General features: G+C 59.1%; 1 protein-coding gene and 1 long non-coding RNA gene across 2 annotated transcripts; one reads left to right on the top strand and one right to left on the bottom strand.

Moving 5' to 3' along the window:
* Positions 1–790: 790 nt before the first annotated feature.
* Positions 791–20,052, top strand: LOC106148844. Its single transcript, XR_001234552.1, has 3 exons — positions 791–875; positions 16,858–16,951; positions 17,460–20,052. It is a non-coding gene; the product is annotated as an uncharacterized LOC106148844 (long non-coding RNA).
* A 2,475-nt stretch (positions 20,053–22,527) lies between these two features.
* LOC106148843 (uncharacterized protein C10orf95-like) lies at positions 22,528–23,296 on the bottom strand (the record flags this gene model as incomplete). Its single annotated transcript, XM_013515610.1, is given in 3 exon segments — positions 22,528–22,592; positions 22,932–23,089; positions 23,184–23,296. Coding segments are annotated over 3 exon segments (334 nt in total), but the record flags the coding sequence as incomplete, so codon positions are not given.

The raw sequence follows: 23,296 nt of genomic DNA, 5'->3' as shown, positions 1-23,296 counted from the left end.
GGCTCAGACTTGCAATCCTTCTGCCTCAGCTTCGCAGTGCTGGAGTCACAGCCTTGTGGCCATACGTGTGCCAATGGCTAAGCCAGAGTGCAGGGGTCAGTAGCTACCACGAAGGGGGCATCGGCCCAAGGGGTCCCAGAAGGCATCCCCTGAAATACAGCCACTGGTTTTCTCTTTAAATTCAAGATCACTTCCCGAAAAACGCCGCCTGTGGTGTTTACTAGTCTCCACTGGAGGAATAATGCTTTAATGTTTGCTCTGGAATTGGGAGGACATTCTTTACTCGAGGGTTTAAAGGTGATCTTAAGCAACCTGAATAAGCCATCAAAGCTGGTCTTGAAAGCTTGCCAGGTCAGAGAACTAGACACCCAAACCTGGCCACCCACAGACTTCCGTGTCCTTGAGGCGGGAGCCCAAACGTCAAGCAGAAAGCCCAGGCCTCCCTTTGTTTTCTTACGCATCAGAAGCAAGCGCTGTGTTTTGCTTGCGTGACCTTTTGCTCTATTTCAGTATTTTAAGAGGAGGTGGCTCATCTCAGAGAGCTCCGGTACAGTAGAAATCCACTGGAGGAGAATGAATCCAAGCAGCCCAGATCCATTTCAGAGTTAATGCCAACATTATTTTGGTTTGCTGTTCAGAGAAACAATTCTTGTCCAAGAAAACAAGCGTGGCCTCCTCTCCTTTCAGAATCTGCTGCCCCAGCCCCATGTGTGACTGCTGGAGACGCCTCCTGGGCCTGGACAGCGGAAGCAGCACCTGCGCTTCCCCACCGCAGTCCAGCGAGGCCCCTGAGGAGGAAAGGGACCATCACATTGACATCTCTGATGCCATCCAGCTTGTTCCAGATGAGGCGCAGGCGACGGCTACCGCCCTAGGTAGGTGCCCACTGCTGCCCGCTGCCAGGCCTTGCTCTCAGCCCCACACCTGCGAGGTTGGTGTGGGTCAGGCTGATGTCCAGTCTGGGATGGCCTGGCTGTTTCTGATGACCTGCCCTGCCCTTGACTGTCTAAGTGAGCACAAGGAATGGGTCCGTGGCTGGGATGCAGCCGTTCCGGCTTGCCTCCTGGAGCTGGGCACAGTGCTATCCTGGAAGGGGGCTTTCCTGGCCCGTCGAGTAGACTCTGCCTCAAAGCCAGAGTGAGAGTCCTGGGCGGCTGCTGCCCAACAGGCTTTGTCCCCTGTCCCAGCTGGGCTGCAGCCCTGCTTGCTGCTGGCCCTGCCCACTCTGACCCCTGACACCAAGCTTCCAGGACACAAAGCAGATGGCCACTCACCGGGAGGCGTGACCACGTGGGTGGGCTTTGGTCCGCTCCCGCAGAGTCATCCTGTGCGTGGGGACCAAAGGTGCGGCTCCTGAGAGGGCGGCGACTTGGCCTTCCGGCTGCCCGGAGCTTCTCCCAGCTGGCCCCACCCCGGCTGGCAGCTGGCAGTGCTCCGTCTGCTTCAGCCTGCAGGACTGTCTGACAGAGGCCCGGCTCCAGGGCTTTCCTGGTCCTTGCCGGGAGCCAGGCTTTTGTCTGCTGGTGGGTACCTCCCTGTGCCGAGCTCCTACAGGTGCTCGCCCTGGCCACTGTGCCCTGGCTGCCCGGGCCTCCTGAAGGCCCTGGACCTGGGGACATGGGGGCTTGTGGTCTGGGCTGAAGGTGTGTCTGCTCCGGGTGGAGGCCTGATTTTTGAGACCTGAGTTCAGATCCTCCCCACCTGTCACTGTTTTGGAGAGCTGGAGTCTGACCAGGATGGCCTTCTGGGCTCTGAGGAACCAGGGCATAGGTTGGTGCTCCCTGCGGAACCAGGGCATAGGTTGGTCAGAGCCCATGGCCTGGAGGTCAGCTGCTGTGGATGGGAAACCTTGGGGCAGGAAACTGGAATGGGGGAGTGTGTGGCAACTGTCGGTGGACACAGACGCATGGCATCCTTGACCCTCTTGGCCAGACAGTCGCCTGGTCTCTGACTCAGCTCAGCTGCAAGGGAACGCCTTGACCTTGGTGCTGGCCAGTGTTGATCAGCACTGACTGAAATTGGTCAGCACTGATTGGTGCTGGTCAAACTGGTCAAGGCTGGGTTGGGACCACGGGGACCAGTCAGTGCTCGTCAGTTGATGGAGGATGCTGGGCACCAGTTAAGGCCAGTTGGCGCTGGTCAGGACTGGCCAGTGCTGGCCCGGGACAGTCAGGACAGGTTGGTGCTGGTTGGCGGTAGTTGGGACTGGTTGGGACTACTCGGGACTGGTCAGCTCTGGTCAGTGTCAGTTGGTGCTGACCAGGACTACTCAGGACTGCGCAAAGCTGGGTGGTACTGGCTGGGGTGAGTCAGGGCCGCTTGGGCCTGCTCATGACTGCATAGTGCTAGTTAGGACTGGTCAGGACTCACCAGCACTGGTCAGAACTGGTCCGGACCTGTTGGGATCAGTTGTTACCAGTCAGGACCAGTCAGGACTGGTGAGAATCTCTCAGGTACACTGGGCTGCAGGGCTCAGGATGCGTTGTGACCAGTTGGTACTGGTTGGAACTGGTTGGGACTGGTTAGGGCTGGTCATCCTGCTTCACACTGCCTGGTGGAGCTCACAGGCACCCATCTGAGCAGGGCCAAGGAGACACTGGGCACGTGATCACTGATCGTACTGCTCCGAATCAGTTGTCTCCTCCTATTCTCTCTCTCTCTCTCTCCCTCCCTCCCTTCCTCTCCTTCCTTCTCTCTCTCTTTCTCTCTCTCTCTTTCTCTCTCTCTCTTTCTCTCTCTCTTTCTCTCTCTGTCTCTCTCTCCCCCCTCTCTCCCCCTCTTTTTCTCTCTCTGTGTTTCTCTCTCTCCCCCCTTTCTCTCTCTCTTTCTCTCTCTCTCCCCCCTCTCTCCCCTCCCTCTCTCTCTCTGTGTCTCTCTCTCCCTCCCTCTCTCTCTCTTTCTCTCTCTCTCTGTCTCTCTCTCTCTCTCCTCCTCCTCCCTCCCCCTTTCTCTCTCTCTGTGTCTCTCTGTCTCCCTCCCTCCACCCTCACTTACTAATTTAGGACACATGGAAACGGTACAGGTTACCAGCCTCAGCAGGGGCATTTCCACGCACACATACCCCAGGCCTCTGTCACATCCACCCAGCACTGCAACTCCCTGACCCGTCCCCTGCCCGTCAACCTCCCTCCTAGCCCCAGGTCATCTCTCTTTTCTTCCTGGCCCGCACACACAGGACACAATGCGCGATACATGTCTTTCTGGCTTACTTTGCTCCGGTCTCTAGTTCCCGCCATCTCCCTGCAAATGCCAGGATTCCGCCCTTCTTCCTCCGCTGTGCCCATAAACCATACTTTCTTTATCCACTCGTGGGTGCCCTGGGCCAGTCCCGCGTCCTGAGTATTTCGATGCCCGTAGGAGACGTGGTCGAGGGAGAGTTCCGTCCTCAGAGTGGGGTGCCTGGCGCTGTTCTCCATGCGGCCCTGCTAATTTGCAACCCTGCAGCGTGCGCTGGGCTCTTTTCCTCCACACCCCTCTCTTTGAGAGGGTGGAGGGGCATCTCGGCAAATCAGCTCTCCATGGAGCGGCGTTACCCCAGGCAAGGCGCACACCCACCAAGTCACCCTTGTGGCGAGGAAACAAGCTCAGGCTTCGGAGCAGACATCCTGGGCAGGCTCTGGCCAGGCCACGTTGCGGGTCCCCTACTGTCCAGCGAGCTTGATGCTTTCTGTGGTGACAGTGGCGGCACTCACACCGTTAGGAGGAGCTCAGGAGCTGCTCAGGGTCACTCCCTGGGTCCTATATGGACGTGGCTGCAGCTGGTTCTCACTTTTTCCAGTTTGTAGCTCCAGGTCCTGGGTCCCAGAGACCCTGGGTCGCTCCCCCACGGAAGCCCATTCAGGCGGCCCCTGGCCTGGACTGTGGGGAGCGGGAAGGTGGTCTGCACAGAGGCTCAGCACAGACTCCCTGCTCTGTGCCTGCTGGCTCCCTGGGTCCCGTAGGCAGGCAGCGCAGCGCAGGGTTGGGGCCCTCCTCGGTTCCCTCCTCCAGGCCAGCGCAACCTCTCCAGAGCCGCTCAGCATATTCCAGAGACCCCAGGGCAGGGGCAGTGAAACCTGTTCGCACCAGGTTAAAGTTTGCCATCAGTAATGACTTTAAATTGTGGTAAAAGCATACAGAAGCTTGTCGTTTTCACCAGTTTTACACATTCAGGGCATTCCCACTGTGTGAGCCCTCGCCTCCCAAAGTGAAGCTGAAATCATGCCCTTTCCTCGCCTTCCTCTCGGCAGGGCTCTTTCTCTCCCGGTCCCCACAGCCCCAGCCCCAGCCTCTGCCTGATCCTGGCGCCCTCAGTGCTGCTAACCTCCGTTCAGAGCGGTGAGGGACGCCAGGAATCCTAGCAACAGCCCTGCCTGCCGGCCCCGCCAGCCCCTGCTGTGCCGAAGGCGAGGAAAGGGCATGATTTCAACTTCACTTTGGGAAACCAGAAGTTTAGGACGTGGGTGCTGCAGGGGACAGGGAGTGAGAGCGAGGGCCCTTGACCTTGAGTACTTTACTGGGAGGTGGGGTCCCCCACCCCGACAGCCCTGGCTGGGTGCCTGTGAGAGCACAGGGGGGACCCGCACCCTGGAAGCCAGTGCAGCTCCCTCACTGGAACGGGTGTCAGCCAGGCCAGGAGACCTGGGACTCCGCGGGAGATGGAGCCTGGCTGCCTCCGGGAGGGCTCAGGGGACAGAAACGCCCACACAGAAGCCACACTTAGGGGGTGGGGATGGGGCGTGTTCACACAGCAAGGGGGGCTCCAGGCATTCCTGATAAGAGACCCACGAGGGCAGACCCCGCAGCAAGACACCCCCCCTGCACAGACAGTCCAGGTCATGGGGGTCTCCATGGGTCCCCTGCAGCGTGCCTCTTGGGCTCCGGCCCCCCTGATTCTATCCCCCGCTGCTTCCCCGGCCCCTCCGCACCACTCCTTGACTCTGCCCCAGACCTCCTCCCAGCCCTTCTCCCTGTGGTCTTGGTGGGAACTCTGAATGGAGCTTGCAACATTGTTTCACTCTTTCAGAGTAGACACAATTTTATTAATTCAAGATAAAAATCTGTACAATGCAACTCTCAGTCTTCAGGTCTTTGCCCAAATATATCAGGTAAGAATTTGCAAGTTGTATATTTGAGTGACATTTTCATACCAAAAATATTAGAAATCATTGTTTGCTTTAAAAAATGCTTAGAAATACTTTGAACAAGGCCGGGCGTGGTGGAGCACACCTACAATCCCAGCATTCTGGAGGCTGAGGCAGGAGAATTGCTGCAAGTTCAAGGCCAGTCTGGGCTACAAAGTGAGTCCAAGTCCAACCTGAACTGTATAGTGAAACTTTGTCTCAAAAAGACCAAAAAAAAAAAAAGAAAAGAAAAAAGAAAGGAAAGGAAATGCTTTGTACAAACTGTGTATAAAATATGAAAATCATTGTAACTTTGAATGTATTTGTTTCTCTCATAAATTCATATTTGTGGTCTTGTTTTTGCAAGTCTGTAACTTGGTCTCGGTACTTAGACTTTGTGCTTGTGCTCTTGGTATCAGGGGTCATTCATTTCGTGGGCACCACGTCGGGACGCTGAGGTTCAGGTTTTGTTTATTAGCTGAAGCAGTGCATCGGGTGGATGCATTTGAGATGCAGTGTTAGATTCCTCTGTGCTAGGGAAGGGCCATCACTGTGACTCTCTTGAGATTTCTCCTGCCTCAGGCAACAAGATGCGTTGACTCACACAGCTTTTGCTTCTGCCTTCCCTTGAGCTCCGCCAGCAGATACCAAGTCCCTCCCTGATGCAGCCTCCCCAGCTCGAGGGTATGGGACAGGCTCCCCTCCCTCTGATCCTGCTCTGTGGACATGAATTTAGCCGCAGACAGGCACAATGCACCCGCTGTGGTGCGCTGGTGTGTTTGTGCCACCTGGCTTGAGTCAGGGGCACTAAAGGTGCGTGGGTTCCTTGCAGATGTGGCCCAATACCCAGGCCATCTGTGACAGATGGTTCCTTCCTCTGTGCTCTCTGAGCCCATCTGCCTCCTGGGCAGTGGTCCCTCAGAGCCACCTGGGAGCGTCCAGCCCAGAGTGACCAGTGGACCCCAGGGTTCTGGGGGGAAAGTGCCCAGCTGCCCTGCTTGGGTGGCGTCCCCATAGGGTGGCATCTTCCTCTCCTTGGCAGAACGGGGCAGTCTTAGTGTGACGCATAAATGTGACCTGTGACATGTGGGAGCGCAGCCCTTTATCTTGGTGCCACCTCGGATCCCGTTAAGGTGTCCCGAGCCGTGCCTGTTCCCCATGCAGGTGAGCAGGGCCTGGCCGGTGTCTGCAGCCCCTTTCCTCTCTGAACCCTGTGCATGGTCCAGGCTGTCCTCTGCCAGGGTCTCTGTCAGCCCTTTGGCCACACACAGGTGAGTCCGTTTCACCTTGGCTCAGTTCCCGTCATGTAGAGCCAGGGTATGGGGCCAGTTCAGGTCTGCCGAGGTGGGGTTAGCAGGCCTGCCCCTACCCTGAGGACCCGCGGTAGCAAGAGGAGGGCAATGCGGAGGGACAGGTAGCCGGTAGCCTGCCTAGCTCACCTGCTCTCCTGCCTGCAGAGCCTTTCTTTCCTGTCACTCAGGGCTGCACGCCTGCCACACTGCCCACTGCCCACTGCCCACTGCCCACTGCTGGGCCCCTTCCTGAGGAGGAAGGTGAAGCATAGCAGGCTCGCATCCTCCCTGCTTGGCTCAGGTGTGATGGACACAGGAGACCTGTGGGGCATCGTGAAGGATGCAGCGTGGATGCAGACACACTTCAGAGGGGCCTTCACATCATCCTGGAGCTCTCTGAAGGGGCCAGCGCTCTGGGTTAAATTCCCCAAAGCAGGTGCATCTTGTCTGATTTACACACACATTTTAAGAATGAGGCCAAAATGCTTCACATCCTTAAGACAGGGTGAGAGTCTGAGCTCAGTGCAGTCACTGGGGTCTCTGTGGGGAGGTCCCCGGGGCCAGAGCAGTTGATGGGTGGTTCCCGTGGTGCATGGTGGGAAATTTCCTCCTCTGTCCCCTAGGTGGGCAGGGCCCTTCCCATCTTTTGCATGTCCTTGGTGCACCAGCAGGGGGTGCTGGAGAGCAGCAAACAGACTCCTGCTTGGGACTGAGATGGGACATTCCAGCACACAGATTGGAAGACGAAGGACGCCAGCTCAGGACAGCACTGAGCCCAGCAGGTCCGAGCTGAGCCAGACCCTGGGGAGGCCAGCAGGGCGTGTGGCGTGGGCTCCCAGGGGCGACGGCACGACAGGGGGTGGTCCTCGCTTTGTGGCCCCCAGCACTGCGGGGCCTCTGGGGTGCTGGCAGGCAGGAGACGGCCCTGGGGTGTGGGGCCCCCACTGTCTCAGCCCAGGTGCACTCTTGCTGGCTGGAATTAACTGCATTTTCAAAGACAGCGGCACTTGGGCACAGTTTGCGTTCCGAAGGATCTCCCCCGCCGTGTGTGTGTGCAGACCATTCACAGGGCAAAGGCCCGGTCTCCAGTGCCCAATTTCTCCCCGGAGGGGAGGCCCCGCCATCAGTGTCCGTTCCCAGCCCCATACTCCCAGTCCCCTCCCTCTTCCTGCCCCAACCTGGGTCTCAAGTAGATCACATGACACATTGCCTGTGTGTGGCTGCCTCCCTCAGCTGAGCGTGTTCAGGGTCCACTGCACTGCGGTGTGACTGCTCTATCCTTCTTCACAGCTGTGTAATAATCCCACTTGTGAGTAGATAGCACTTTGCCCTCCTTAGCTGAGGGACACATGCTGTGTCATCTCTGGCTGTTGTGACCAGCGCTGTCCATGCCAGTGGCAGGTGTATGCCCTCCTCTCTCTTGTGCGTACTTAGGGGTGGAATCACAGTCACATGGAGACTCTGAGTGGGACCTCCTGAGAAACCTCCAGGCTGTTTTCCACCATGACTGCAAGATTTCCACACAAGTCCCAGTGCTTTGGTCCCTCACATCCTCCGTCCTCTGCTTCAGCAAAACTGCTAGTGTGAGAAGCTGGCCTGTTGTGGTTTTGTGGTGGTTTGTTTTGTGCAAAAAGGGAATGGAATCCAGGGTCTCTGTGCCACTTAGCTACATCGCCAACCCTTTTATTTTCTTTTTACCTGGGGACAGGGTCTCACTAAGCTGCCCGGGCTGACTTTTTTGATCCCCCTGCCTCAGCCTCCCGAGTAGCTGGGGTTACAGGTGTGCACCACTAGCCCATGTTTTGACTTGCATTTCCCTTCTAAACAATGACACTGAACACAGTTTTGTGTGCTCATGGGCATTTCTGTATCTTCTTTTTAAAAATGTCTACGGAGATTCATGTGCTCATTTTCGATAGGGCTGTGTGTCTTTACAGTTGAGTTGTAAGAGCTCTTTCTGGGTCTGAGTACAGTCTCTTGTAGGACAGACTTGGGAATGTTGTGCCCCATTGCATATCCCAGGCCTGCACTCGGGCGGAAGGAAAGTGAGGAACTCTTACTTAGGGCTCAGACCTCCCTTCGGACAGAATCCTTTGCTTCTCTTGGTGCTAAGCAGGTGTAGGGGGAGCAGTGGGTGGAACCGAGTCAGGGTGATGCTGCCGTGTGGATTAAACATCTCAGCTTCCGCTTGTACCCTCAGCTAAGCCCCCCACACAGCCCTTCTTGGCTCAGCAGCTTCCATCCTGGCCTGGGGCAGGGGAGGGAGGAGAGAGAGGTGAGGCAGATGGGAAGGGGGAGGGGGAAGGGGAGGGGGAAGAGGGAGGAGAGAGGAGGGGGAGGGGAGAGAGGAGAGGGAAGGAGGCAGGGAAGGGGAGAGGAGGGGAGAGAGAGGCAAGGAGGGAGGCAGGGAAGAGGGGAGGAGGGGAGAGAGAGGCAGGGAGGGAGGCAGGGAAGGGGAGAGGAGGGGAGAGAGAGGCAGGGAGGGGAGGGGTCCCCCACCCTGTGCAGAGCCCCTCCCACTGCTCTTGAAGAGGACCGCCCCCAGGCCCCTCCGTGCTGTGAAGAACCCCGTGTGGCCCTGACGGGCACGGACGTCCTGTGCTGGCAATGCACCTAGGCTGGGCTGAACCAGCTTCGGTGGCCGCAGGGCCCAGCCCGTCCCAGATGTGCACACTGTCGGGCTTCTCTGCCGGCTCTGGCTACGGGCGGTGGGGCCGGGATCTGACTTCCGGCACCACGCACAGGACTGTGCGGTCCAGAGTGCCCACCGGGCAATGCGCCCACAGCGGGGAGGCCTCCTCAGACAAGGACCTTGTGAGGACAGTGAGGGGCAGGCACTGTTCCCGACAGTCCAGGCCGGGGCCCAAGGGAGCAGAAAGGGGAGCTCAGCAACTTCTAGAAGTTTCCTCCTCTGGCCCTCAGGGCAGTGCTGGGGGAACAGGGTTCTAGAAGCTGAGTCAGAGGCAGGCTCAGGCTCTGTGGGGTCAGTGCTCGAGGGCAGGCCTTGGACAGGAGGCCCAGAAGGGCTGCAGCTGCGAGGGAGTCAGGTGTGGACAGGGGTCCAACCATCAGGAGGGCACCAGACTGGGGGGGGCCCAGCTGCCGGGGGTCCTTGGCCGAGCGGTCACATGGGAACAGTGCACCTGGTAGAGCAGGACCATGGGGACCCCTTCCCTGAGCACCAGATCTGGGGCACTGAGGGTCAGGCAGCAGCACGGGGGCCTCCCCGGACACCAGCCCCTCCTTGGGAGAGAACCCCGGGCACTGAGATGCCAGGGAAGCAGCCGGCACAGGGACACCATTGGGCGAGGCTCCCTGCTGTTCAGCCCCCTTGTCAACTCCTGACGGAGGGAGGGAGGGCCCCGTGCCTCACACAGGAGGACAGTGGGCAGCTCTGGGATACGCAGATTGGCTGTGACCGCGCGCTGTTAGGTCAGGGCAGGGTGGCCAGTAACAGCCTCCACCGTGCCAAGGCTGGCTTTTCAGAGCCGCTGACAGCGCAGAAGCGCAGAGCTGTAAACTCGTCCCGGGACCGTGGAGCTGTGGGAACTCTCCTGGCCGCCTCGCTGTGCACTCAGGTGTTGGGCTGGACGTTCGGGCCGGGCGCCCTCTGGGGTGGTGGATGGGACGTGCTGCCCTGCCCGGGCTCTGAGTGTCCCTGAGAGCTTCCGCGCCAGCTCCATGCCCGCCCAGCAGGTCCTGCGCCCTTGGGCCCTGATGAAGAGCCATCTGCCCACACCGATAGAGCTGGGCAGAGCGCCTCCCCATAGTGAGGACGTGGTCTCCGCCAGGTCTCCATGCCCCTGGGCTGCCGCCATGGTGAGCTCAGTGCGGACGCCGTGGTCCCCTGGGTGAGTGCCCAGGCTGCACCTCGAATAGCCCTGCTCTGAAGGGCATCGCATGCAACGGGCCATCTTCCCTCTCGGTGGCCCTAGGCAAGGGACACCTTTTGCCTGGTGCCCTCTCCTCAAATGTCAGAGTCTGCAGGCCTCGCTCTGCTCCCTGGCTGAACTCGTCCAGTGAGCCTGGGCTCCTCCCACCTGTGTCGTGAAGACCCTGTCTCTACCCTTCCATCCAAACTGCGGCCCGTTAACCTCACAGCAAATGCGGCACAGGCAGCGGGCGCCACACAAGACCAGCCGGGCGCCTCCAGAGCCCATGTGCTGCTTTATTGTTTTCCCCTATACGAAAACCTTATTTTCTACTGGTCTTTCAAATTTTTATTTTAAATTTTATTTTATTGCAGTACACAATTACAGTCATCAGGGGGAGTCGCTACACTACACGATTGGATTTTGTTTATTTATGGATCATTTATGGTCACACAACGACCCATTCCCGTGGGAAGTGGCACATGCGTGTGGCACCACACTCCTTCCCAGGCCCCACCCCTCCCGCCCTGCGACGGCACACACCCTGAGACCCGGACACTGCGGATGTCACAGCTCTGTGCCCGGGCTCAGAGGAAGTCACACCCCATCCCCTCCCAGAGACTCAGCCAGGAGGAGGAAGGCAGGGTGCCCAAGGTCATAGCTTCCTCTGAGGTGCAGGAGCTGACAGCACGCCCTGTGTTGTCTGGGGAACTCTTTTCCACTGAGTTTTTCTAATGAGCTGTCTATTTAGGGTTCCCCCGTCAGAGGAGCCGTGGCTACCACTAATGATGCTGGGTGCTGGACGTGGGAGGGACTGTGACCGAAGGGATCACAACAGCAGTTTGCACCTTATCTAGGAATCCGTGGATCACTGTTTAAACATAAAACGAGGAATTCCAAAACCTTTCGAACAAACAGTGGATGACATTCAGAGGGCATTCTAACCTACAGCTAGACAAAGAGTTCTTAGCTCTGATGCCAGAAGTATGATTCATAAAAGGGAAAAGGGATACACCAGCTTCTCAGAGCCGAGACGTGTGCTGGGGAAAGACCCTGCTGAGCAGCTGGAGAGACCAGCTGCAGGCCGGGGAGGAGATGCACAAACCGCACTGCTGCAGGACTGTGGAGCCGTGAGGTCGAAGCTGGATGCATCCATCCGCACCGCAGCACCAGCTGCGGGACTCTGTGGAGATGATTCCATCTTCTCTTCTGAGGAAGTGCCCGTCGTCCGGCCGGCCAGCGCATCTGGCACGCATCTCAGAGGAGAGACTCGTTCTCCCTGCCCGGGAGTGTGGGTGTTTACACTGGCTTCATCATGAGCGCTGAATGCTGGGGAGGACCCAGAGGCCAGCCGTGGACACTGCTCAGCCACAAGGAGGAGGCCACTGTCCAGGTGTCAGGGCAGGAGCCCAGGGCCTTGTGGAGCAGAGACGCCGTTCCCAAAGGGCCGCACAGTGTTACACACCGTGTTTCTCCCCGCAGTGGTAGAGATTAAACCCTGAATCTGACCAGTACTCTACTGCTGAGCTACATCCCAAACCTTTTTTACAGTGTTATTTTAACATGACAACTCCTAAACTCCCCAGGCTGGTCTTAAACTTGCAGCTGTCCTGCCTGAGTCTCCCAGTGCTGGGATCACCGGTGTGAGCCACCACAGCCGGCTGTACATGGGCTCTTATTTGAGGATGGCAGGAGTGGAGTGTGCGCTTCCCTTTTAGATAGCTGTGATTTTGACTAGCTTAAATACTTGTTGCAGATGTACAGGTCCAGAGCTGAATGCTGAAGCAGACGTCATGGTGGGTTAGCTCAATCTCAGTGCCCGAGGTGCAGAGCCCCAGTGAGGCTGAGTAAACACTTCCTCCAGGACAAAACCGGGTGTCTGAACGTTCTCGGTCAGCAAGCAAGGTGCAGGCACAGAGGGACCTGTGCTGACGAGGCCGGGCTGCTCAGGTGCAGAGGCCACGGAGGGGTCCCTGCCTCGACTCGGGGCTGGGCGGGTCCTGTTGCCTGTGTTTCCGTTTTCTGCACACCCCAAGGTGATCGTGGACTCTCTGTCGCCATTTCCTGCCCACCACATCCCCGTTCAGCACAGAAGGGGAGGGGTCTCCATGGTCCTGTAGATGCTCAGCTCTCCTCCCACCAGCCAGCGGCCCACCCCAGGCTGAGAACCCGAGTGCTTAGGACTGAGTGGTGTCAGCCTCCTTCTCCTTGCCTCTGTTGACGCTCTGTGAACTGTCTGGTGTGGTCTGGCCGGAGAATCTGAAAGTCAGTGATAGAACAGATGCAAGCGTCCCGCTGCTGTGGCCCGAAGGGCAGTCACCCGGCTTGCTCACTGTGTGGTGGCTCTTCCCAGTGCCCACTGCTACGGCTGAGGACCAGGAGAGGACAAACCGCAGGCCTGGGGCCTGGGCCTGGCCCCTGGGAGCAGCGGGGATTTGCTGAGTCCCTCCTGGGGCATCCTGTCCTGTTGTCAGCCACCTTCACCCAAAAGGTCCGTGGGTGGGCACTTGGTGTGATGGTGCAAGGCAGGCGTCCCTTTGACCCTGCCTTCACAGCAGATGGGTTTTACAGGTGGGCACCTGGCTAGACACGCTGCGCAGTGCTGCCCGCTGGCGGCTGTGTCCCTGAACAGGCTCCACGGGTCTTCTCAGGAGAGGGAAGGGACTCGTCTGCACTCCTGGAGGAGGGGAACACCTCTCCCCTCTTCACGAGAGCCCTGTTTGAATTCAGCATGTTCTGCTTTTGGGTAAACTTGGAGGTGCATTTCCAGGTCTGACTGTCTGTGGGAAGCAAGGGAAGGGCCACCCATCGGGGGCACCTTGGTGTCCCCCGTCTCTAGGGCGTGGCTGTCGCCCGGCTGCCCACAACTCAAGGTAACTCGCACTGGGGAGCAGCCCTGCACCAGGCGGGAGGCCGTCCTGGGTGTGGAGTGGACGAGGCACCTGCTCTTTAAGGGACCCGTGGAGCCCTTGGCCGGGGAGGCAGGTGAGCCCAGAAAGAAGTGCTTGCTTTCCGTTTCTCAAGGTTCACCCCGCAGAGACAGAAGCAAAGGTTGGGGAGGAGGAAGCACCCACAGACTGGGCCTCAGGTCCCTGCTGTCCTGGATCCACCAGGATCCCAGGGATCCTCGAGGCAGCGGCCACCTGGTCCCAGTGTGGTGGCCTCCCCTGCTTGGGGCTCACCCATGGGAGGCGCAGGGCTGGGAGCAGAGCCTTGGGGAGGGCAGCACGGACAGTGGAGGAGGCCGGTCCCACAGTCCCCATGACCACCTCCTGGGTCCTGTTCCCTAGTGGATGGCAGGAGGTTTCCACGGCAGCTTCCCAGCAGGAGATGCACTGTGCTTCAGCCTCTCACAGCTACAGGGCTGTCCTGCAGGTGCCTGGAGTTCTGCCTCGTGAGGCTGCTGTGACCCTTGCTCTTGGGATGAATCTGCCTGAGCACCAGGGAGACCCAAGTTACCAGCTCTGCATCCACCTGCTGCAGCTCCACTGCCCAAGGCCACAGAGGCAGGGCAGGGTGTGCCCTTGGGTCCGGCCTGCGACTGCGGAGCTGCCTCCCCGAGTTGCAGGGTCAAGGCACTGCTGCAAAGAGCAAGCACTCCTACTTGCTGATCTGTGTGCAGAGAGAGGGCCGGCTCTGAGCGTCTGGAGCTGGCTTTGAGCTCTTCCTATGGGAGCCTGTCTGGTGGCCATGTCAGGCACCTCAGGCCGCTTTCCGTCCAGGCCCAGGCCTGCAGGGCTCAGGGACTCAGGAGGAGCTGGCCACCAAGCCACCGTCCCATGCTGCTCGGGCCATGGCTGACATCATGCTGTCAGCTCTCAGCCTGTCTGGCTGTGGAGGGCAACACGGCCGATGGCGCTCAGGGTCATGGAGGTGCAGAGGCCAGGGCAGAGCAGGACAGGACCAAGGGGAGGAGGAGACACCTGGGGCACAGAAGGCGCCTTCTCAGACAGCCTCTCTGCCGTGCTGTGTGTTCTCGTGCTGAGTCCCAGCATGTCTGAAGGTCAGGACTCAGGGCTCGAACATGTTGGGGAAAGGAAGCCACGCCAGAAGGGAGGGTGAGTCTCCAGTCTGCTGGGCAGGAGACAGAGGGGCCCGCAGAGCCCTGCAGCAAGTGACCAGGAGACTGAAACGAGAAACACGGCCCGCGTTCCCTCCTCACGCTGAGTCCGGAGTGGCGCAATGCTGACTGCTGCCCGTCAATCCTTGCTTCAGGCTGGGTCATGGCTCTAACAGTCCAGATGCAGTTCACCCTTGGAACCCTGAGAGGCACACTGTGAACCCTGCCTTACAGACCTCGCAACAGAGACAGCGCAAGATCAGCGACCTCCTCCGGGTCATCCTCCTCAAAGTGGCCACGCTAGGGCGCACCAAGCCTGAAGCAACCAGAACTCCCAGCCAGCAGGTGACATCGTAGGTCTCCTGGAGGGCGCCTCCATCCCCAAAGAACGGTCCAAGTGCTCAGCTTCCTGTCCTGGCTAGGGTACCTCACGTGTCACACTGAGAGCCAGGATCACTGGCCCTGGGATGAGGGAATGCATCCAGGGAGAATGCTTCCAGGCATTGCCCTCTCAGGAACTGTGTCCAGGAAATCCCCAGGGACTTTGGAGAGGAGAGACCAGCTCCATCTCCAGAGCTGTTAGCTGTGCCCCTCAGTCTAGAGGAGTAACCCCAGAGCCTAGCAAGGCAGCAGTGCACCCGCCCATTTCACTCTTGGTTTCCTGTGTAGATCTGCAGTGTGAGAATAAAGTCTGGATGTGGCGGAGTGCCGATCCTGTTTTCCCTTTTCCTGGGGTTGCAGAGGCATAAAGCCCAACAGTGTGCCCAGGCTTGTGGATGGGTCTCTCAGCTGAGCAGCTTGGGCTGCATGTGTGGGGTGCAAGGAGGTGGGTTCTCTGCCTGAAACCCCAGACTTGGGCATTGGATGGCACTAGGAGAATCCTAGAAGGCATAGCAGGAGTCACTAGACATTTCCCCCTTTAAAATGTTGTATTTGGCATGTTCTACACACTGGGCCAGGAGTTTAGAGGGAAGGCTGTTGCTATGCTATCCCTGGAGTGGCAGTGACTGTCCTCAGGAGGTCAGCGCTGTTCCTAGAACTCCACATACATGCACAGTGCTCACAGCTTACCTTGGGGTGCTGTGACACACCTGGCCCTGTTTGATAAGTAGGTGGGTCTGGAGAGGGCTCTTCTAGGATGTGGCTTCCGGCCAGTATTCTGGCTCTCGTGCTGCCTAGGGAGGTCTGGTGAAGACCTATGCTTTACCTTAGCTGCTGCGCATTTCTGCTGGGCCCCACCAGCTGCTGCTGGAATAGGCGCCACCTGGGTGACACTGGCCACGGGCATGCGTGCGTCCAGGTCCAGGTGCATCCAGGCCCAGGAGGTCCAGTCCCCATGTGCCTGAGTCCAGATGCCCCCAGGCTCAGGTGGGTCCAGGCCTGAGCATGTCCTGCTCAGCTCAGCCTTGGAGCATCTGGACTGAGGCCAGGGCCCAGGAAGCCAGGTGCACTGTATCTTATCGTCTCCCCCTCCTTCTCTTCTCTGAGCGCGTGTTCTGTTGAATGGGACACCAGTAGCTTTCCTCCAGCACGGCTTGTCCACTATGCTCCCGAGTCTCACCCACCTTCCTAACACCCCTGGTCACATCAGCTCCAGGGAAACCCTCCTGTCCACGGCCAGGAGCCTCCACTGTGGACCTGCTCCTGGTCTACCCTTGGAGGGGACCTACAAATCTGGCTGTCTCTCGTCCTCGGATGCTGGGCAGCATTCTCGGACACATGGCCCTCGGTTTAGGATTCTGTCTGAGGCTTCTCTGGGGCAACCTCCAAGGGAAGTCATAAGGGCAAGAGCCCAAGAGGGGGCCCCAGCCACCAGGGCCTGGAGGGTGCTACTGGGGCATGGGGACAGTCCTGCAGATTACACAGCTGGGGAAGAAGAGGGTCTCGGCACAGCCATGGGTGCTCAGGGGTCTCAGGAGCCCGGGCAGCTTCCTCTGGGGGTGTTTCCAGGGCTGGAATGAGTGCTGCACTGGCTGATCAGCAGTGGTCAGCGGCAGTGTCTCCAGAGAGTGCTTTGAGCTCTAGACCCACTTCAGATCAGCAGCAGTGGGGACCAGACTTCAGAGGCCACTGTGCACCCAGGCAGGCGGGATGGGGACCTTGGAAGTGGGAGCCAGCATCTTGCAGGAGCCTCATTCGAGAGCCCACACACTCTCCGCAGCCTCTCCTAGAACTCATGGACTTGCAGCATGGCTCCCGTGTGTGGGCAGAGGCATGTCAGCCACTCACTTCCTGCCTTCTGGAGCCCTAGTCCAGAACGTCTCCATGTGGGGTGATGTCCATGTGTCCCTTGTTAAGGCAGCATGTCCTCCTGGCTCCTGCACACCTCGCCTGCTTGCTTGCTCTCTCTGGGACTGTCCTGTCTGAGAACAGAGTGTTCTTTGTCCCTGCAGTGAGGTGAGGAAGTCATCTGGGGGGCGGGGGACAGTTGTTTTCCAAGGCAGGCGCCCAGAACAACAGAATACGAGGAAGCCGCCCATTGTCTTGCAGTCCCAGTGCCAGCTGCTGTCTCCCTGGTTTTCCCCCCGCAGGGAGCACTCCCTTCCCTCTGTAGACGGGGCGGATACCTGTGGCCAAAGGATGCCAGGGTCTGCAAAGTGGCCCCTCCGAACAGGGGGCCAACAGGTGTGCACTGCCCCGCAGGAGGACACGACCGCGCGTCACCCGTCCAAGCCTGTGCTGGCTCCAGCCCTCTGCTCCCCGGGGCTGGGCTGAGTTCAGGGTATCAGGCAGGACACGCACCCTGGGCTCAAGACTGCACTGTGGGTCCTGGTGCACCCTTTCCTGGGGAGTGGGGCGGAGCACTTCTGCCTGTCCTGTGGGGGCAGGAGGGGGCCCTCCCCGTGCTTTGGGGCTGTAGAAGTACCTGCTGGCCTCTTCCCAGGGGGCTTGTGACTTTCTGATGCCTCCCTGAGCCTGGGGTGGGAGTGAGTTTGTCCTGGGAGTAGAGGCACGGCAGGGTGGGCTCCTTCTGGCCACTCTGGAGGACCTGCCCTGCCCCCTCCCACTGTTCCCTTCCACTGGCTCCCCTGTTGTCCGCCACCCTAAGCCTCCTGCCTCCCTTAGAAGGGCCTGTGAGGACACCTGGCTCCAAGGCTCCAACTTAACCCCACCTGTCCCTTCTTCCACACAGCCGTGCCGCAGCCCTCACCACCCTGCTTGCTGGGCTGCGGTTGGCTCTGGTGATGAGGACCCACGGGTACAGGCTCGCGGTCGGTGCCCCCCACCTCTGCTCCCATGGCTGCCCAGGCCTGAAGTGCAGAGTCGCTGTCCCCATCGGGGTCTCCGCTGGCATGGAGCAGCATGCTGTCCATGGGGCTCCCAGGAGCCTTCTGGAGGCCTCACCTAAGACAGGACGTGAAGCACTGAGTTCACCATCAGGAAAATGAAGTGAGTGGGCACCAACATGGAGCTCGACGTGCCCGTGTGCACCTGCCGCCTGTGGCTGAGTGCTGCTCCCTGAAGTGGGTGGCTCTGGCGAGGTCAGCCCAGGTGGGGGCACAGGGCAAGCAGAGTCCCCTGAGCCCTGGGCCTCCCTGGGCTTGTTCCCATAGAGGGCATCCAACCTGAGGCACTGTGTTTCTCCTCAGAGCAGTGCCAGCGCCTCCCCATCCCGTGGGCTGCAGAACTGAGGCCGCCCTCAGGCTTCCTGCTGTTCAGGTAGTCCTAACTCCTGTGGCAGTGTCCTTGTCTCTATCCGCAGAGGCCCCGGTGGGCTGCAGGCTGGCTTCACATCCACTTAGAGGTCAGGACAGACAGGGACACTAGCAGCTGAGCCCCCGCCCCACCCATCAGGGATCCAGGCTCTCCTGGGGCGCTCACATCATCCCAAGCTCCTATGCCAGGCCTTGGGATGCTGCCCTGTGCGCCCTCTGCTGTCTGCCCCTTGTCCCCAGGACGCTGTGAGGCTTGGGACTCAGCCTTCCACCCCTGCCCACAGCTGGTTTGTCCTCTGGGCTCATCGAGGCAGCCTCAGTGCTCTGCCTCTCACCGCATCCGTCCTGCTCCTCCTCCGGCACGGCCCTCTGTCCCTGCAGGCTGGAGCTGGAGGATAGGAGGATGACAGGATGACAGATCTGCTCTCCAGTCCTCCCTGGTCAGCTTCTCCACACAAACATGCACAGGCATACACAAACATGTGCACACACGCGCAGACACATGCACACACGTGTGCACTTCTTTCTGGGCGAGGTTGTACAGCCCCTGGTGGGCGTCTGTGGGGTCCTGGGGGAGCAGGTTTCCTTCTCTGAAGGGCAGGGCCTCTGCCTGACCCTGGGGCCTAGGGCCCACCCAGCATGGCCTCCATGCCTGGCTGTGGACCTTGCCCTGGACCCTAGCTCTGCCTTCCACGCTCTGCTGGTGGCTGCCCTTCCTGCAGGGCCCTTGGGCTGGGCAGACTCTCTGCCAGACTTCCGTCAGGCATAGCCCCCATTTGAGCCTTGTGCCCAGGTCACCTTGCTGGCTCCCTGGGGGTGGAGGCTAAGGAGCCCCTCTGCCTGGTGGTGCCCCTCACTCCCGGACAAGAGGCGAGGATGGGGTCCCTCTGTCCCTGGCTTCCCTCAGCCCAGTTGTCTGAGTGCAGACTGTGGGCATCTGGTCCTGCTTCCTCCCACCAGCTCGGCAATGTGCCCCGGCAGCCAGGGGCAACCTGGCTGGGCCAACCCTTCCTCTCTAGAACCCTAACTCCAACCCCATGCTTCTCGGGAATCCTGGGTGCTGAGGGCCAGGGAGCTCAGCCAGGAAGCTGGTTCTTGAACAAGTTGGTCTCTTGATAGCCTGGCCACCAGGGACTGACATCCACAGCTGGGAGCCACAACAGCCCGGGTGTCCACTCCCACATGATGGGATGGCTGCTTGCCCATACTCCCCAAGCCGCCCCTGGGTGCTGCCAGTGGGTGGTCTGTGAGTTCCCCGGGCCCAGGAAGCAGGCTCCAGGGCTCCACTCCCAAGTGCCACCCTGAATGTCCGTACCTGTCCTCAGAAGACTTGTGGAGCACCGCCCTAGCCCCCAAGTGTGACCTGATTTGGAAATGAAGCCTTTCAGATGCAAGGGCAGGGGCTCCTCCGAAGTGTGGCTGGTGACCCTCCTGGTTGGCTCCAGACTGCACACCCTGAGCCTATCCCTCCCTCCCCAAGGACACTGGGGACAGGGGTGTCCTCAGCCCAGCTGGACCTGAGTGGACAGGCCTGAAACATGTCCAGAGCCGGGAGGCAGCATCCCTCAGCAGGCCTCTCCCTTCAGAGCACACCACTGGCCCCACTGCCCAAGGCCACACTGCCAAGGTCCCACTGGGCTGCCCGGGTGGCCACGTTTGTTCTTTTTAAATGTTTATTGTATCAGTCTGTGTCTGAAGTACAGAATAACCACATTCGTCATGGGACTTGGTATGTGGGCACGACAGCTCCAGTCCTTCTATGTCCCCTTCTGCTCTCCGCCCTCTTCCACCATCTCTAGATCCTCTTCCTTTCTACAAAAGATCTACGTATTTACACTTTGGGATTCCCATGTAAGAGAAACCACATGATATTTACGCTTGTGTGTCTGGCTTATTTCGCTGAACGTCAGGGTAGAAGCTGTACCCATTTTCCTGAAAATGAGGAGTTTGTCTTTCTTTATAGCAGAGTAGTGCTCCGAGGTCTGTAAACACCACATACTCTTTATCCATTTATCTGTTGATGGACACACAGGCCACTTCCAAGATATAGCTGTTGTGAGCTGTGCTGCTATAAACGTGGGCATGCACGGATCCCCGTAATGTGATTTTTTTTTAAACTCTTTCAGAAGATACCCAGAAGGGGAATAGCTGGGTCAAATGGGATTTCTAGTTTTAATGGGGGGATTCCACACACTGCTTTCCACAGTGGTTGTACTAGTTTACATTTCTACCAGCAGTGGAGAGGGGTTCCGTTGCCTCATCAGCATTGGTTATTACTTGACTTCTTCCTGACGGTCACTCTTTGTGGGGTGAGGTGGAATCCAGTGTCTCAGGAACAGGAAGTGTGTCTGACACGCAGCTGTTGCCACACCAGGCGCGTGAGAGCAGCCCTCCCCGTCTTGCTGGGCAGGAGCCTCACGCTTCCTTCAGTGCGGCGCTGAGCAGGGGGCCTGGGACGGGTCCTGCACTCGCCCGGCGCGCTGCCTGCTCAGGCGGCTGCATAGCGTGCCAACATAGGTCAGAAACTGACAGCAGCCGCACTCTGGTCCAATTCCACTTCTAGGGATTTAACCGACAGCAACAGTCAGTTGTGAGAGAAAGATCTGTCTGTGCGCTTCTTTGCCACATTTTTTATGAGAATCAAAAATTTGCCCAGAAAAGCCAATGGAGTTTTGAATACGTATCGCGGGAAAAATTCACCCAGGTGCTGCAAGCTACGTGGCAGGATTAGAAAAAGGCTGGAGTAAAAAATGGGTTCCAAATGATACAGTGTGCTACAACTCTGTATAACTTTAAAAAATGAAAAAAAAAAAAACCCTATCTATAGCCTGTGTTTTCTAAGGTGGACAAAACGCTTTTGGGCAGAAATACGCCATGTTCCCGGCTTCCCCTGTCAAAGTGGAGTGATCGATCCGCTCCCATGGGAGGCTCTTTGTGCATGACACCTGTGGTGAAGTCGCCCCCCACCTGCAGCCCTCCTCACCCACCGCCCTCTGTGCACACCTGGATTCCAGGCCTCTGCTGGGCTGAGTGGAGAATCAAAGTCCCAGTGTCCTCGTTCCCCGACCCTCTCGATAGTGGCACTGTCACAGTCCTGGTCATCTAGGGGCCGCTGGGCTTTTTTGCAGGTGCCCTGTCCTCTCCGCTCCCCAAGGCCATGGTGCATGGCAGAGCCTGTGGCATGGAGATGGCCTGGGCTCTGCCAGCTGGAGCACCACCCCAGGACAACCTGAGCCACCGGCCTTGCTGGGCGCCAGCCCCAGAGCCAGCCTGGTGCTCAGGAACTGGGCTGTGTTTGAGGGTGTCCCTGCCTCAGCCCCAGCATGTCCTTCTGTCTCGTGGGCATCCAGCTCAGGGTGGTTTGAGGGTTTCTGCAGAGTTGCCTGCAGGGCAGGAAGTAGGTGCCTGCCCTCCCGTGGCTCCTCCTCCCTTGGCAGCCGTGCCCACCCCCAGCTGGCTGCCCTCTGGAGGGCTGGCTCCCCACCCTGCCCTCCCCACCCGCCAGCTCCAGCTCCCATTTCTCACCAGCTCCCATGGCTGGTCAACCGGAATGGTTGCTAAGCGGCGGAGTCCTGGTGTAAGGTGACAGCATCCGCCTCCTCTGGGCCTTGACGGGGGGAGGAGCTGCTCTCTTGGAGGATAAAGACACTGTGCCTGGCCCCCTGGGTGGCGTGGGGCCCGACCTAGTGACCTGGGCTGCCCAGAGCTTCTCGGGTGCCATTCCAACCAAGACAGGACTAAGTCTCCGAGGCCAGCACCGGGTTTCCAGGCCTGTTCACAGCCATCTGAGCCCATCTTGCCCAGGCCCCTGCATAGCAGGCTGGTGACCTGCCTGTGCCTTACAAGTAAACAGAACAGCAGAGCTCTGCCAAAGGCCCCTGTGGACCCGGGGGGGGTCAGTGCTTGGACAGTGTTGGACATAGTCTTGGCAGGGCTCAGGCAGTGACGTCTGCACAGTTTTTCTGCAGCAAACATAAAATCTCACTGTCCTGATGGGGAGGGGCAGCACCCCCCTCTAGGAGTGGGAAGGCTGTAAGTCCCTCTAGGGTGGGCAGGGCAGGCTGCAGGCCTGGGGGAGCTGATGCTACAACGCGAACCCCCTGCTCCTGGGCCTCACTCTGTGTCCCTGGACGGATGGGGTGAGGCTTGCCGCTGAGGGCAGGTGGCCAGTGTGGGCGGCAGGTGGGAGATTTGTCTTTTTCTTTGGTTTGGGGTTCAAGGCTGGGACAGACATCGCCATAAGTGGTTCTCGGTGAGGACTGGCACATTCTCCCTGACCAGACCTGCTGTCTCACACGCAGGCATGCTGGCCATGGGACCCCGCGCCTCGAGCCTCAGCAGCCCCGGGAGCAGTCTGAGGCCTGTCCAGCAGGAAGGGCCCAGGACAAGAGCCCTAGCCCCTCTAGAAGGCAGAGCCACAGGCCATCATGCTCTGCCTAGCGGCTGGCACTTCCCAGGACGTGTGGGGATATAGCCAACACAGGATCGCGAGGCTTGGGGTCCCTGCGCTGCCAGGTGTTGTCAGGGTAGCTACTCAGGGGGCACAGCTATGGATGCTCTGGCACGAAGCAGGCGGGGACATCTGTCCAGACAGGAGGGCTCATGTGGGTCTGTAAGTACGAGTCGTGAGATTACTTAGGACCAAGAGGTACTGTTGACAGTGGCTTTTCATTTTTAAAAAGCAGCAGTTTCTTACTGTTTTCCCAGTACTTTCTACCGGTGGTTATTTCACCATTTATTTTATGCTGTAGTTACATGTTTCCGGCTGTTGCTGCCTCTCAGGCTGTGGCCTCTGTGAGGTAAACACTGTGACCCCTTCATCTGTGTGTCCTGGGGACCCTTGGTGTGATGGTCACCACACAGGGTGGTGGGGCACAAGGGCCTGCTGGGCCCTGGGGGCTTGATCTTCCCAGCCATTTTGAAAGCTTTGTTCTGAGGAGGCTGCTTACCTGTGGTCCTACCGCGCACAGGCCGCCAGCATCACGGGCGGGGACAGGCCAGGTCTGGGTGTGCACCTGCGCCCGCGGGCGGGATGCTGGCCACCACTGCCTAGGGCCACCGGCTCCTCTCTGCTGCGGTGTCCAATCACCGCGTGGCTCCCTGCCAACTGCAGGCGGCGGGCCAGGCCTGCAGGGCTCGGTCCTGCGCCTGAGCGTGGCCGGTCCACCCCCAGCCGTCCAGGGACCCCGTGACCCACTCACCTCGGCCCCGCCGTGGAGCCATGCGGCCACGCCGAGAGGGCGCGGTCAACTGCTGTGGGCTCTGCACCTGCCCGGGCGCGGCCGCAGGTACTGGGGAGGGCGCGGGCCCGGCG

The sequence above is a fragment of the Chinchilla lanigera genome, unplaced genomic scaffold, assembly GCF_000276665.1.
Source record: "Chinchilla lanigera isolate Chin_1 unplaced genomic scaffold, ChiLan1.0 scaffold00003, whole genome shotgun sequence".
Classification (NCBI taxonomy): Eukaryota; Metazoa; Chordata; class Mammalia; order Rodentia; family Chinchillidae; genus Chinchilla; species Chinchilla lanigera.
The sequence above is the reverse complement of the archived record's forward strand: the minus strand, read 5'-3'. Positions and strand labels throughout refer to the sequence as shown.